Here is a 16,573-nt window from a genome sequence, read left to right as displayed (position 1 = left end):
GAAAAGACCCCACACAAAAAAAAAATCACTCACCTACACAAAACTAGATGCTAAAGGCTAGGATGATTTGCCTTGGAAAAGGGCCGCCCAAGGAAATATTTGTGACTGCTCTGCCCTATTTTTTAAACTTTATTACTTCAACATTGTTTCACAAATAAGCCAATGTCACAAACTGTATTCTAGAAAAAAAAGGATAGTTGGATGCTAACTCCACATTTTTATGGAAGCCCTTAGAGGTATTCTAAAACATCATACCACTGATTACACAATGATGTTGGTTTCTTTATCCCCCCACCCATACAATAGCGACAACGAGGCCAAGATCTCAGAGCGCTCGTCGGTGTGCTACAGGGATGGGGATCTCACAACAGTGCTTGGGCGGGCTCGTCCACATCATCATCGACAAGCCGCCACACCGCCATCCCCTTGGGCGGTGCTTGTAGTTGTTTTGTGTTGTTGGTTTCTCACAACATTGTCACTGCTGTACTTGGTGTTTGGTGAGTCTTTGGACAGATTCTATCACTAAAGATCATAGCAAAACTTATGCCATATCTCAATGATGAAGAACTGAGCATATTTAATAAGACAAAAAGAGACAAAGGGAAATGAATATGGTTCCGTCTCAGTAGCGGCTTGCTTTGCATGAATAGGAAAGAGGTTGGCAATTGATTGGTATTGACCAAGATTGGAGAATGAATGGAAATTGAATAAGTGAAAAAATAACAAGCATATGCGAAGACTGGACAGAAAGAGACATGGTGTGATGCGTGTCAATTGATCTTACACATGAAGCTTTTACATGTTGTGTATTGTCCAAATTAGAATCTAATGATTGATGAAGAAGGCAAACATTATTGAATAACAAATATGAGATATGAGTGATTTTGGATGTGGATTGGTTTTACATGAATGGCTTGCCATATCAAATTTAGAATAATGATATCAAATTTCATATTCATCAAAGGGAAAGCACTGGTTACTTGATCACAGTGGTGGTGCTCATATTCAAGGAGAAAGTTGATCAAGTCATCATATTTCAAGAAAGAAAAACATTGAAACTTGTCTGATCTCAAGATTTATATTAACTTATTAAGAAGACATTCAAGTAAGGATCACATAGACTTCAATTGAGTGCTCAATGTTGATCCAAGGCATCGTACTTGATAATTAAGGTGAAGGTAACAAGGGAATTGTTTGGAGGTACTAATAAGCAATGTGGAGGGCAAGTGATGGCTTGGAAACAAAGATACCATAGTCCATTTCTAAGTGAAAGAAGAGAGTACTTGCAACAAGCCGATAACTAATCGAGATATGAGGAGTCATGTTTTGTGGAGGACCAAATAATTGTTGTATCATAAGTGGAAGTAAAAGCCATAAATTGAACTCACATGTGTTGTAATGGTTCAAGATATGAGCTCAAAATTATGTTGCATTGGTTAAAAAGAATGAGACATAGATTATTGCAAACCCTTATGAAGATGTATTAAGAAGAAATGGCGTACGAATATATTGAATGCCCAAGTTCTTGAAACAAGCATACCCTTTTTATCTCAAGCATAAGTATGTTGTACTATTAACAAGGATGTAACATGAATGGTTCGACATGTTTTAAGTGCTCAAACTAAAACCTATGCTAACATGAGAAACACACAAGCACTTGGATCAACATGATTTAGGGTATGTAAAATGTTTTTGTGTCTCTAGAAGTTCTTGTTTGACTCTCTATCTAGAAGTTCTAGACTTTGACAAAATAATATGTAGCCTATTAAGTTCCAACATCTAGTTTATTAAATTCTGAAAGTTCTAGACTTTTGTCTTTGTCAACTAGTTTGTGATTATATGGTATTTATACCCACCCCTCCTTTAAATTTGTAGGGTTGTTGCTGCCTCCCAAGACTATAATTGAAGAATAATAGAAGAAGAAGCCTCTCTAGCTCTGCCTAATATCCTTTTGCTAGAACGAAGTGAGATCTTATGTGTTGAGCTGAGAGGATGAGAAATTAGGAGTTTGTGAACACAAGATAACACTCCAAATCCTTGAACACTTGTGGGTGTCATGATGTAATTAATTTGTGAAACATTTGTTACTCATAAAGGTGAAGCCTTCTAGATAGCTAGGTATCGTCCCACAAACTCTTGTGCTTGTGATGAACTGCATGAATGTTTGTGAAGGTCCCGATTTGTCTTCCTTATGAAATTTATGCAGAACTCTAAAATGTAATAAGATTTGGAGATATCTAATGAGTATAGTTTGACATAAAATACTATAAACCAATGTTCTATGAAAAGGTCAGTGTGAATAAATTCAAGTGCCAAGCATGCATACATGCGTAAAATTTCCACATGTTTCAAATTGTAATTAAATCCTTTTAGCTTTTTGTGGTACATAGCTTTTTTTTTCCTCTTGTATAAGACATGATGACAACTAGTATGTATTTAGAAAAAATCAAAATAACTTCCGACTCAGAGCTGAAAGAGTACATGTCAGTGAAAGATCTACAGAGTTTAATAAGTTGTTTATAAATCCAAAAGAAATGGAGGGGAGCAGTACAATCGGTTGGTCCGGGAAGGGGTGCAAATAACGAAGGGCGCACCATTGCCAGCATGTGGCACAGCCTGGGGCACACATTTCTGTCCATTTCCAAGTTCCCACTCTGTTGGAGTCCCCCTCCCTTTTTTTTCCTTTGCTCAACAAGGACATGTGGGGGCTGTGTCTGGCTGTCCGATGTCCGACCGATTGCAAGGAAGATTCCTCTGTCCACTTTCCAAACTCGTGCCGACATTTGCCAATGCAGCGTGCGAGACGCAAGGGCATGCGAATCAGCATCGGCAGAGAACACAAACAAACAAACCAGGGCCTTGCTGCTCCTGCTTCTTCTCCCTTTGGTTTGGTCCTTGCCTTTGGTTTGAGATGTGATTTTCTCTCCTCACGACGACAAAGGATAAGGCCAAACATTTTTCGTCAAACGACTACGGGCTTTGTTTTGGGCCTTGTTTAGTTCGCAAAAATTTTCAAGATTCCTCGTCACATCGAATCTTTGGTCACATGCATGGAGCATTAAATAAAGATAAAAATAAAAACTAATTACACAGTTTACTTGAAATTTGTGAGAAGAATCTTTTGAGCCTAGTTATTTCGTGATTGGACAATATTTGTCAAATAAAAACGAAAGTGCTACAGTAGCAAAAAAAAAAAAAAACCAAAATTTTACCAACAACAAGGCCTCGCTTGGCCAGCGAAGCTACTGTGTCGGTTCGTTCGTTCAGCAGGAACGGATGCATGCCTGTTGACTGTTGTGTGTGTTGGAAACAGGCGGGCGGATGCCGGGTTTGGACAGGCAGGGCGAGGCGAGGGTCATGTTCACAGCTTCCGCCAGGAAGATTCCTTTTATCCATTTCTTCTTTTATTTATGGAATATTGTAAGTGCCACTTCTCCAAAGAGCTCGTAATAAAGTACACGGAGCATGCGAATCAGGAGCGAGAAATAAACAAAAAATGTGATTCCTTTTATATACGCAGTGCAATCGGCACGATGCCCGTTTTTTTTTCTAAAAAGAAATAGAAAAGGATCTTTGGCTTGGTTTCATTTTTTCCCCTGACGCAAGGAACATTAATAACTGCGCCATCGTCCACAAACGCAACCATTTCTAGTTTTCTATTTCTTTTCACAGAGATTATTAATAAATTAATTGTGGGGCCAGCTCTTAATCAGCGCAGCTATGTTCATCGTCGAATCTGCTAGTCATTCAACAATGTTTTTATCTCGCAATAAATTAGTAAATAGTATTTTCAGTCATAACTATTTAAACAAACAAACAGGCTAAATGTGTATCAGACTATCAGTAGTGTACAAAGTGTATATTTATGGTTTAATTTAAAATGCTAGTAATGCTCATATTTGTGTCTAGAGTTATAGATAAAAATGAATCGGATACAGACAGACATCACTAATATTACATTTGTTTTTTTATTTCTATTCGGATTTGGATTTGAATACGGATAATGTCAAACATGATAGATATGATACACTTGGATATCAACATCATAATGTGTGATTTGAGTATTCAGATTTGAATATAGTATCATATGTTGAATATTTGAACTCAGATACGAATAGATCTTAACTTCTTTAAACAAATTTAGTCTGAGATATGGTCGAAGACTATCCATACCGTTTTCATCTTAAGTGGAGTAGTAGGTTAACTACTCGTAATCTGGATGGTACGCTTGGGTCTCTTGAAAAAAAGGAGATGTGCACTTGTTCTCGCATCTCCTGAAAAAAGGGACTGCGGACTGCCTGATTCTCTAGCAACGGCAGGTACTCCTATGTGAAAAAAGAAATCGAATATAATCATATCTCAGTCGTAAAGAAAAGCAATTGGGGAGGGGGGGGGGGGGGGACTTCTTACTTCTTATTATCTCTTTTTTTTTGTGACTAGTTCTTATTATCTCTCTTGTGGTGGAATATTACCTAATGATATATGGGACTTCATTGTCGCACTTTGTCTTAGGCATTGTTTAGTTCACGAAATTTTTTAGGTTTGACCGATGTAATACTTTTGTTTGTATTTAGAAATTATTGTTCAATACTCCAATCATGGATCAACTAGGCTTAAAGATTCGTCTCCTAAATTACAGACAAACTATGTAATTATTTATTTTTTATTTATATTTAATACTTCCGTCTAAAGATTCAATGAGAATTTCAAAAAAAATTTAGAAACTAAACAAGACCTTACAAAAATGTCCAATATACTATAGTAGTACTTAGTTAGTGTTTGTGCTTTTTGCAGTGGCACTTTGTGTAATCATTTTTTTTGCTTTTATATTTACTTCTATACGAGGATAGTAAATTATTTTTTTCATATATACATATATCAAATATGGTAACATCAACATCGAGGTCGCAAGATCAGAATAGCTCTGACGTTACGGATTAAAAACCGCGTCTCCTGAATAATCAAGGCAGCACTCGTACGTACATACGAAGACGACATCAAGATGCGAGGAAGGAAGTGGGCAAGTAACTTAATCAATTATTACCAGTCATTTTCGTCGCCCATTATTGTTGTTTTCTGCTGATCCAAGCTAGATTGCGGTGCAAGCAACACCTCTCTTTCTCATGACCGTGACCCAGCTTGTAAACGAATGATTAAATAAATTTGCTAGAAATTTAATTTATGAAGGCGAAAGGCACTGGCCACTGCGTGTGTTGTGGAGCAATGGATGCTAATATTCTACTTCCTATGTTTTAAATTATAAGTCGTTTTGATCTTTTTGCACACTCATTTCATTATGCATTTTGATATTATAATAATAATATGTCTAGTAAATATATAACAAAATAGATGGATCAAAACAATCAAAACAACTTGTAATTTAAAACAGAGGGAGTAGTACGTATTTTTGTTGCAAACTTGAAAGTTGCCCCCTCTGATTAACATTTCCGCCGCCGGCCCATGTGATGATGATCTCACGCTCAACTGCTCAACTGTGGTTGACCACTGCATTTCGTCTCTCGCCCGGCTTGCTTTGTTTGTAACCCTCCTCCTAGACGGTTATAGGAAAAATACACGGTGAAAAGAAACAGGGTGTTTAGTTCCTCTTTTATTTCAATTTTTTTTTTCAGATTTTGGTTCATTATATTGCATAATAAAATTAAATATCATGCAAATTTTTTATCAAAAAGGTAGTTATTCTTCATTTTGGATTTTGGTCTCAAAAAGCCTCAAGAGGTCCTCATGAGGACAATAATTCTGTATTTTGGATGAAACTAAATATAACCTAAGTATACATATGGAAATTAATTTAGAAAACATACTTGATCATTGTTTTTTTTAAAAAAAAAAATAATATATTCATAGTGCATACTTCATGTGTAAAAGTAAGGGGTACTATAAACAAAAAAAAACACTTATAAATGGCTGCAGCGAAATTATCTAGAAAATGGCTGCAGCTTAGGAGTACTCTACTACTATTTCCATTCGAGTACCGGGAAAGTCAAGATTGGTCGCTGTCTGCTGGCTCTACGACTGTAGTAACATAAACCGTCGAATCCAATTCGGGCGATTCCTACAGCACCCCAGCCGACCACCGCCGCGGCCCGCGGGGGCGCTACGCACGGGATGACCTCACCTCATCACCTCCACCAGGGCGACGACGACCGGCACGTAAAGTGAAGTGACATAACCCTCGCAGCTCGTACGTTACAGCTGCGTGCGTCTGGGCATCCATGGACCGCGGTGAGAGGAGCCGGGTTCCCTGTACGTGCCGCGCGAATGCGAAGCAGCCCGGGGCCTGTCGTGACATCACAATTCCACAAAGAAGCTGCACCAAAACCTAAAATTATCGTTCGTCAAAATTACTCTAAAGATAATTAAGAGCATGCCCAACGTAAGCATGCTCTTAGATAAAAAGTTTAATCACATGTAAATTCAGAGCTCCAAGGCTACCACACTAGCAATGAAAACCACAACTAGCTTTTTTAGGCCTTTTCTATTTTTTATTTTTTTTTAATATTCCCTATCACATTGAATCTTTGAACATATACATGAAACATTAAATATAGCACAAAAACAATTAATTATATAGTTTGTCTATAATGTATGAGATGAATCTTTTGAGCCTAGTTAGTCTATGATGCTCCTCCATGCTCACGGCGGCGTCGCACCTTCATTTCCTCTATGCTCGCGCACCATCGCTCCTTCGCCTCCTCCATCGCCCTACTGGCGTATGGTGGCAGCGGTGCGGCCTTAGACTCACCCAGCAGGTGGGTCGTGACCTATTGAGTCTGCCCATGGAAGCCACGCACGCCCGACAGCAAGGTCCTGGCGTTCTGAGTCTGCCACGGTAGGAGTTCTGCCCCTCCTCTCTCTGCCCCTCTGTGCTCGCCCAACGATAGGGTCGCTGCTCCCTTTTGAGTCCGCCATGGCCAGCTCTCCAGTGGACATCCTTCGGAGTCCGCCATGGCTAACTCGCTTGTGGACATCCTTCGGAGTCCGCCATGGAAGGAGGTACCTGATGCTGTAGCAAGAGGAAGAGGAGGAGGCCGCGCGATCATGGTGGACATGCTGCAGGTGCAGGCAGCGGGATGAGCTCTAGGTGTTAGCCATGGCGAACTGACGAGCTCCAGGTGTTTGATGAAATGACTGAGAGGAGGTAGACTTACCGTTTGAAGGAAGAGGTGACTCTATGCCTTTTGTACAGCAAACCAAACTCATCTTAGCCGGGGTGAGCAGCGCAAGCAACTAAACAAATGTCTCTTGGCTCCCTAGAAATAGGCTTGTGGTGCCTAGGCTAGGATTTCTGGCCAGGCTACAATAAACCAATGAACCAAACACACCCTAAGAGTGGGGAATGTTCTTGCTCTGCTCTCGCTTTCTTAAAAATTTAAATAACATTGTTCTAATGTACCAACAGTTGGTTATTGAAGTATCAGCCAATGAAACAGATGTTGGAATGAAACAAATTTCGAGAGAAGATATGAGATATTTTATTGCATTGCGGCTCTGTTCGTTGGTTTGAAAAGTTATGGCTGAAATTACTGTTGTCTGATTTATTATGAAAGAAAAACACTGCTAGCTGACAGAAAAAATACGGCTGATAAGAGAACCTAAGTTTGCTAAACAAATAATACTAGTAACCGGCATCATTTGCTGCATTAAAATTACATGTCCATCACGTGTATAAATGGTAAATAACCTGAAAAAAAGTTAGATACAATAAAGACATCACGTAAACCACAGATTGAATGCAATAGAATCGTCGTTGCAAACAAAACCATAACAAACTCTTGGTACGATTGCATGAACCTACTCACACGATTATAAAATGAGTTATGGTTTTCTAATATCGTTATGAAAATGAAGATAGGCCCCAATAAAGCAGCCAACAGAGTGCACGTTAGAGGTTAGTTGTTTAATATCTCTCCTACTTAGAGCATCTACAAGAGACTCTCCATATTCTTTCTAAATATTAGAATATAGATTTTGGTAAAAAAAACTACCCTCCAACAATAAATGGTTATCCAAATAACCATCTTGTATTCTGAATTTTTTACTAGCCAAATAAAGAAGACGAGAATGACTCTCTAGAGTGAGTATGAGATATAGAAAAACTGTTAGAGAGTGAAAATATATAAAAATGATTTTTTATATAAATGACTTTCTAAATGATAATTTAGAAAGTGAAATTTAGAAAGACTCTTAGAGATGCTCTTAGGACGCCCTCAACAAGGTTAAGTCAGCTAGCTATTTGGGTGTACAAATCAACATACATCCAATGTGGAGGAAAGAGAAAGTGTCTAAAAAATTGAGCTTTGATGAGCTCATCGCTCATCTATTTATGCCTCGCGAGACAAAAGTCGCACAGCAGCGCACCTTCTCTATTTTTGGAGCGGCCGGGGAATAGGAGTATAGATGGGGTGGAGGGAAGATAAATTGAATAAAAATATTTTTAGAAGTGAGATCCTGTTAGTTGATGTGGCACTAAATAGCTAGCAGCCACTCTTTCCATTGAGGACGCCCTTAGGCCTTAGGGTGTCTCCAACCGGAGACTCATTTGGGAACCCAATCTTCAACACAATATCTATAGCCTCCAACAGAGTCCATATAGAAGACCCATTTTGGGTATTAGAAGAGGCATAACCAAAATTTGGGTATCCTCTCTCCTCGAGACCCATTTGCAGAAAGTGTTGTCTTTTAGGTCTTATTGTTGGAGAAGACTAAAAATAGGTATGAAACCTTTTACCTGTAGCGCTACCCAAAGGACAAATGTGTTTTGTATTTTAGATGATGATTGTTGGAGATAGTCTTACCCACACAAACGGCACGCAGGAGCGTTCACCATCTGATCTTTGGGTAAAGTTGCATGCATACACTCACACTCCTAGAACATCGAGTTTTAAAACGGTTCCCACCACTAAATTGCTGGCATTTTTTTTTGCAGCTTGATGATGTCTATTTTGTACACAGTACATGGTTTCTATACTCAATAAATAATAATACAGAGTATTTACGATTGGACACACTGATTTCTATGTTTTTGTGTGTATTTATTACTGAGCATAGTAGTGGTTTCGAGTTTTAAAAATCTTTGGAGGTGAACATCCTAACGTTTTTTTCGCCAAAAATTTTGAGTTTTCATAATCGAAAACGCTTCATACCCAAAAGTTCTTATTATTTTTGAGGGGATCATACCCGAAATTTCTTAACATTACACGGTAGTATATATAAAGGAAGGTTGAGCGTCCGGCCCAACCGGCAGCAGCAGTCCGGCGACGTCTGTTGGGCCAGGAAGCAGGCAAGCGGGCCAGCTTCCTCTTCCCACCGCCCACCGCCGTCTCCTCTCCCCGCTGCTCCTCCCTCCATCACCAGCCGGCAGCCGCAGCCACCTCCTCCTCAACCGTGCCCGCGCTCCTCCACCGCGCAAATCGGATTGGGCCGCCACCATCTCTCCCCACCGTTCTATGCGCCTCGCCTCGGATCCCAGCCTCCTCGGAGCCACCGTGACCACTGACCGCAACGTGTGCCGCCTTCTCTGCCACGCCTTCGAATGCACCGCCGCGCCCTGCGACTGCTCCGCCGGGAGCCGCTCCTACGCCTGCTCCGCTCGCTCGCCGCTCAAGACCGTCGCCGGCGAGCAAAGTGCCATCAGCTCCACTATGGCAAGCAATTCAGGTATCAGACACATTTTTCTCCTACTCTACTTGGTTTTGTTCATTTCATCTGTGGTCTACACGTATTCTAGGGACATGTTTTGCTACTCTGCCAAGCTTATGTGTCAGACTACCAGTGTTAGTGCTGAATTGCCAATGGAAATGAACGAAAGATCAGAACTGGTCAAATCTTTTTTGTGATGCGTTTACTTCTAGGCTATCATGAACTTAAGGTGCTTGCTAAAATGTCATAGTAAATCTACAAAGGTTTAAACAACAAATTGACATTTCTACATGATTTCTCTGGCAAAATCATAGGATATGTAACCCTCTTCCAAATTTATGGTGTCTTCACTTTTAAACATACTGTTTACATCTTGGTGCCTTCAAGCATTGTGTACCTTTTTCTTTAACTTGTTTATTATGGATCATAATCATAAACATTGAACTAAGTTGTCTTAGTATTTAAAACATAGATCTTGCCCCAATTTTTTTAAAAGGTCCTGCTAATTTATCATTCACCTTATCATCTTAGTTGACACTATGGAATAAATTGAATTTTACTTTGAAACGAAACTTTAGCTTCTGAATTCCGTATTATCGATGCATGAGAATACCACGATCCACTGCTTTAGTTTGTAAAATATTTCAGTAAAGCTATTCGTCCCCCTACCCCATCTATGTGACATCGGATATTCTCTCATTACTATCTTTGAATTCTGTACTTACATTTAGGCACTTTATTATGGTTGCAGATATTGTATAATCTAGCTGTCATATGATCCTAGCTTTAGGTTAAAGCTTAGGCGTATTTAGCTTTTTTTTGCAGGTTTCTTGGCTAGAATAAGTTAAATATTTCTATTCAACTAAGTATGGTCATTGTTCTCAAAGATCATGAGAATAATAGTTAAAGGTATAATTCCTTATCACCATTTTTACTGAAGCTTTTTTTTATATACTTGATTTCACTTCTCTTCTATAGGCTTCAAGTTTAGTTATTTTTTGCTACTGAAGTTGGATGTTGTCATTAAATGCACATGCACGTTCTCTTTTCTAAAGGCAAAATTAAGTCCACCTCATCTCCATGAACAGCTTCCCCACTGTTGCAAGCCACCAGCATGGGGAGGGTACACAAAGACATAGTTTGAGACATATATATATATATATATATATATATATATATATATATGTTTGTCACGAACACATAGGAGAACTGTGTATCATTATATTAAGAAGAAAAGTTTTGTAAAATTGTAATCCGTACACCAAAACAGGCAAAAACACTTGAACAAGAAAATACAAGCTCGGCACTAAACTCAAAAACATTAAAAATGACCTCAGCCAAACATCAATTATCACTTGCCGCAACTGCGCAAGGGCAAAGAGATGAGAGACTGTTGTGGCGTTGTGCCCCAGCCAAACACTAAAGGCGTGGCTCCTCTCTGATGAAAACCATCACCTCATTCAAGCCTGGCAAAATTCCATAAAAAACACAATGATTGCGTTGATTCCAGATTGCACAAGCCCCTAAGATGATGATGGTATTTAGCTTTTTGAACAGGACCACTCACTCAAAATTAAAACATCATGTTCTATTTTAAATATCCACCATCTTTAAATAATTTTTTTTGGATAAAATCTGATGCGCCAAAAATCAAGTGCTGAGAATGAAGAAATGCTAGAGTGAAATATAGCAGTCCCCCTCAAGAATCGAATCCAACCTCATCCACTTCGAAGCGCATATATACTTCTAGGATCCACTAACCTTGTTTGTCGCTGGCATCCTCAACATCGATCAATGGCCTAGTGAGAAGATTGTAGTTGCAAAATGTTGAATGGAGAAAGGATGAATAGATTGTATCATAACCATGGCTATAGTCTGAAAGGGGGTATATGAATGCATGGAAGCAAACAATTATGTGGCTGCAAATCTTGCAATCAAATATAATAACATGTATGGAACCCATGACATATAACTAATGTTGTTTTGTCCCAAATATTTGAAACCTAGCCAAATCGATCCATGTATTAATAAACTTGCACCAAAATGAATGGAGATATTTTACATGCTTCCTAAATGCAAACCATGGAGTTTATGTTTGGCTTTGTGTCCAGGTTAAAGGGGGAATCCCATAATTACCACTTTTACCGAAGCCTCTCTTTTGCTATACTTGATTTCCCTTTGCTGTTGGCTTCAGTTTAGGTCTTCTTTTCCTACTAAAGATGACTGTTGTCATTAAAGGCCCTGTTTTCTTTTTTGGAAATGGCAAAGCTAGGTGCCCTTCATCTCATGACATCTTCATTAGCAGCTTTGCCTACATGTTGCAAGCTACCAGCATAGAGATGGTGCACAATGACATGGTATTGGAAGAAACACATGCATATGTTTCATGGTTTATTTTTTTATGTTTTTTATTGTTTACTTCATATGTCCACCGTTTTTAAACAAAAATTTAGGGCAATAACTGATGCATAAAAAAATCACGTTGGAGGAGAGAAAAAAAAGCTAGAACGAAACATAACAATCCCCTTCAAGAATCGAATAAGACCACTTCTAAGTGCATATATACTTCCAGGAGCCACTCATCCATGCCTGTCACTCGCATCCTCAAGACTGACAAATGGTCTAGTGAGAAGATTGTAGGCACAAAAATGTTGAATAGAGATAGGATGAAGAGATTTTATCATAACCACAGTTCTATAGTCTGAACGGGGTTTACACAAATGCATGCAAAGCACCCAATTCTGTGGTTGCAAATCTTGCAATGGAACATAATGATATTTATGGAACCCACGGCGTGTGGCCAAAGTTGCATCTGTCCTATTGGAATTGCAAAGAAGATGAAACCAATCCATTCATGTACTAACACACGTGTGCCAAAATGAATGGGGGTGTATTATATGCACCCATATTTACCCTTTTTTGTAAATAAAAGGAGGTTGATTTTTTGTAATCAGGTTAAACTGAAAATTCCTTATTTACCCTTTTTTTTTTCTTAGCCTCTCTTGCTATGCTTCATTTCACTTCTTTGCTGTTGGCTTCAGTGTTTCTATGCTGCAATCTATATCTAGATCTATATGTTTTGTACTTTATATATCCACCAGATTTAAATAACAATGTTGGATCAAATATGATGCAGCCAAAATCAAGCGAGGAAGAGGAAGAAATGCTGGAACAAAATATAGCAATCCCGTTCAAGAAGGGAATCCAAGATCAATCACTTCTAAGCGCATATATACAATGGCAAGACTGCAGGCGCTAAAATGTTAAATGGAGGGGGGGGGGGGGGGGGGGGGGGGGGGGGGGCGGGGAACTCAATGCTTACAATTCAATGAACTGGTCCAGAGTCATTGTTGTCTATTGTAATGTGGCTCTGCCCAAATGCCCAATGATAGCAATGCATATATGGCTGTAGTCTGGTCTGAATGGGGGTACGTAAATGCATGCAAGCACCCAATTCCTTGATTGCCAAACTTGCATTGGAATAGAATAATTAAGCTGGTGATCTGGTCCGCATGATAGCATCGCTCTTCACGAGCGAACGCCAAGCCTGGAAGCGTCCCAATCGCCACATCGTGCGTGGCCACGCATCTTGTTGGTGCCTCGGTACCATCCGTCCCTCGAAATATATAATCACGTTGCATTACTATTTGTTCATAATCCGTATCGCCCTGAGCACGCATTATTTTGTTCATAATCCATATCGTCCTGAGCACGCTGCTGGAGAGATTTGCTATGCGTGAGGAAGCTCGAGGGGCTAGCAGAGAGTTGGTACCTGCGTGTCGCTCTTGTTCGTGCGCCTACAGTGAACTGCGAATAGGATGCGCCAGCCGGGGTTTAAGGAGAGTTGGCCCTTGTGGCTATGTGCACGAAAATATCATGCATTGTATTCTTTAATACGTATATGTAGGCTACTATCTACCAAGTTGTCTAGTGGCTTGCTTTGCTGTTCGCTTGTCTTATAAGCCGTACGTTTTTTTGTCAGCCAGCAGTGTTTTTCTCTCATAATAAATCAGCGAACAATAATTTCAACCATGACTTTTCGGACCATCGAACAACTTTACAAATTGATAGTCAGTACTGTGCTTGTGGTCTTGTTTAGTTCTCCACCCAAAAACTTTTCACCCATCACATTGAATCTTTGGACATATGCATGGAGCACTAAATGTAGACGAAAACAAAAACTAATTGCACAATTTACCTGTAAATCACGAGACGAATATTTTAAGCCTAATTAGTCTATGATTGAACACTAATTACTAAATAAAATGAAAATGCTACAGTAACCAACTAAAAAACTTTTCGGAACTTGCCCTGTTCGCTTTAGCTTATGTTATTTGTCGAATCTACCAGCCATTCAGCAGTGTTTCTCTCACAACATATTATTATAGGCTGTATAGAAATCGTGGAATTGATTTCAAAATGTTGTATCGCCTTGATGTAATTGTCTTGATATCAGTAAAAGTTTGTTTTGGAAACAAACAACATAAAATTGCCACATATTTCGATCTGAGCGACGAGGGATTACAGGTTTAAGAGTGAGATTTCAGTAGTGTTCAACCGTGATAAACAAGGAATTGTCCCAATGGAGCACCCGTAATAATCATTGACTGAAAGAAAGTTATATTCTCACACACAACAGAACATGAGAACAACTCAACAACAGTATGCTGTCTGTGCCCATACAGCCATATAGTCGCAGACCTTGTTTGTCAGAGTCCGAACAACTCCAAATTTCGTAGACATAGAGTTGTGGGATACACACATGAGTTGTTTATTAGTTGAGCTATTTTCTTTCTATTCTATATATAAAAAAAGAGTCTCAATGTTCTTGGTTTTAGCTTACAAATCTATTATCTGATCGAAGCTTGGAGCCAGAGCTATGTCAAATATAGTAAACTCTAGCACAAAGAGGAACATGTAGCCCCTCTATGAGAAGCGGGACTAACAGTTCAGTGGTTGATGTAAAAAAAATCAATATGGGGAGGGGAGGCTGTTGCATCGCGAGTCCAATCCATTTCCAACACGAAACATAATATTTCATTCACGAGTCTATTCGTGTATCCTATTCTTTACGTTAAACCGTTTAGGTCCATAGTGTTCACACAAGTGAAGAAAAGAAAATTTTGAGATAAAGCAACAATGTGCCGGACACTGAAGAGGCATCGCCTCCATACTCTAATAATAGAGAGCATATGGTGTCTTAATTGTATACAATTAATATTAGAGACAGCATTGCTAAGAGTATAGTAGTAAGTACTCAGACTCCCACTAGTATTAGCTAGTATATAGTATACTTAAGGGAAATCCAATACTATGACTAGGATAGTTGCCATTTAATATGGTGCCATGTAAGATATTTTGTTGATGTGATAACATTTCTTTTAAAAAATAAGAGATGAAAAAAATACAAGAAATTGTGTCTAATGCAAGAAACCAAGTCTTGCAACAAAAAACAAATTTTAAGAACGAAACTACATGAAATCCATTGAATAGGCATGACCGATACCAAGACCGATCGAATAAGAGGGCGTTGAGGAAGATGATTGGAAAAGTATGGTCCTATAAGTTGTAGTAAAACAAAACATTTGGATGATATTGCACTATTATCTAGGGTTGATTTGCTTATAAGCCCCCAATGCAACATAATCCAAGTTTTATTTGGAATTAATATCATACTGTGATGGGCTAATTGGAGGCTGTTAGGGGATAGAGAGGAAGAAGGAGAGGGAGGTCCATCAGCCTAGGGCAGCATGGGGCGGCCAAGGTGTGGGCGGTGCCGGGAGCTTTAGGGCAACGAGAGAATAGAGGAGAATCATCTTCTGTTTTCTTGTTCAATCCGCATATTACATCTCTCCTATATTTATATTCCACTGGGACTTATCTAGCAAGCAACATAAATATGGAATCCATATAGATATGGAATTCAGATTCCTAAATAAACTATATTTTGTTTTATTTTTAATCTTATCTATTCCTATCCCTAATCATTTTTCCTATCCAAACTTCTCCAAGAGGCTCCTCCCCCCTCCAGTATGCACGGCCAGGCCACCATGGACCAGGTGTTGGCCCAACATTTAGGACTAGGAAACGACCCATGACAATATCCCATGATTCCATTAAAACTTGACAAACCGTATTTTAGTTGGTTTGATTTCTTGTAGCACAGTATGTCTATCGGGTTCAAATCCCATACTTGGCATGGTGTTCATAGAGTTAGGATGTGTGTGCCGAGTACATTTATACATATGGAATGTGTTTGGTTTTCTGTCCTAGCTCTACCCAAGCTCTAGCAACGCAACTTTAATATGTTTGGTTGTCTGATTAGGTCTGAAAATCTAGCCTAGGTAAGCCATCGACCACCCCTAAGCGCCCATTGGAAATGCGAGGGGTGGTCATTCCTGCAAGCCAAGCTTGGCTATGCAGCCATACTACGTCTCCTCACCTCCCCTCGCATTCACCCTCAGCTGCGCGTAGGATGTTCGTTGCATTGACTTTTTGTACCGACCGTCCTCCACCCTTAGCTATGTGCGGGATGACCTCCATGCCACTCCCAATAGTGGCATTATCAATGTGTGCCTAATATGGACAATGTTAGATACCTGGATTTCTTGCAACACCATTCTTGGTTGATTTTTATTGGCGATGTTGGATTGAATATGTTTGTGCACAGTCTGTGCTTGCAAGAAGGCGGTGATCTTACCTTCACAAATACTTATCTGTTCTAGATTATAAGACGCTTCGGCTTTGTAGTTTTTTCTAGAAAAGAAAATATATTGATATCCAAGCTTCTGCATCGACCAATGTATATGATTGTTCCTTATTACATACTAGCACAAAATAAACCAAGAAATCTCAAAAACAAAGTTGAGGCATAGCGAGAACACAAAGTATTTCCAGAAACCACAACTAAAAT

The 16,573-nt window shown here is 39.3% G+C and overlaps 1 protein-coding gene across 1 annotated transcript; it reads left to right on the top strand.

The window, feature by feature from the left end:
* LOC110434492 lies at nucleotides 9,267–12,950 on the top strand. Its single transcript, XM_021458629.1, has 2 exons — nucleotides 9,267–9,678; nucleotides 12,797–12,950. The coding sequence occupies exons 1-2, from the start codon at nucleotides 9,468–9,470 to the stop codon at nucleotides 12,925–12,927; spliced, it is 342 nt and encodes a 113-aa protein (XP_021314304.1). The 5' UTR covers nucleotides 9,267–9,467; the 3' UTR covers nucleotides 12,928–12,950.

Source organism: Sorghum bicolor, chromosome 4 (assembly GCF_000003195.3).
Source record: "Sorghum bicolor cultivar BTx623 chromosome 4, Sorghum_bicolor_NCBIv3, whole genome shotgun sequence".
NCBI classification, from domain to species: Eukaryota; Viridiplantae; Streptophyta; class Magnoliopsida; order Poales; family Poaceae; genus Sorghum; species Sorghum bicolor.
The sequence above is the reverse complement of the archived record's forward strand: the minus strand, read 5'-3'. Positions and strand labels throughout refer to the sequence as shown.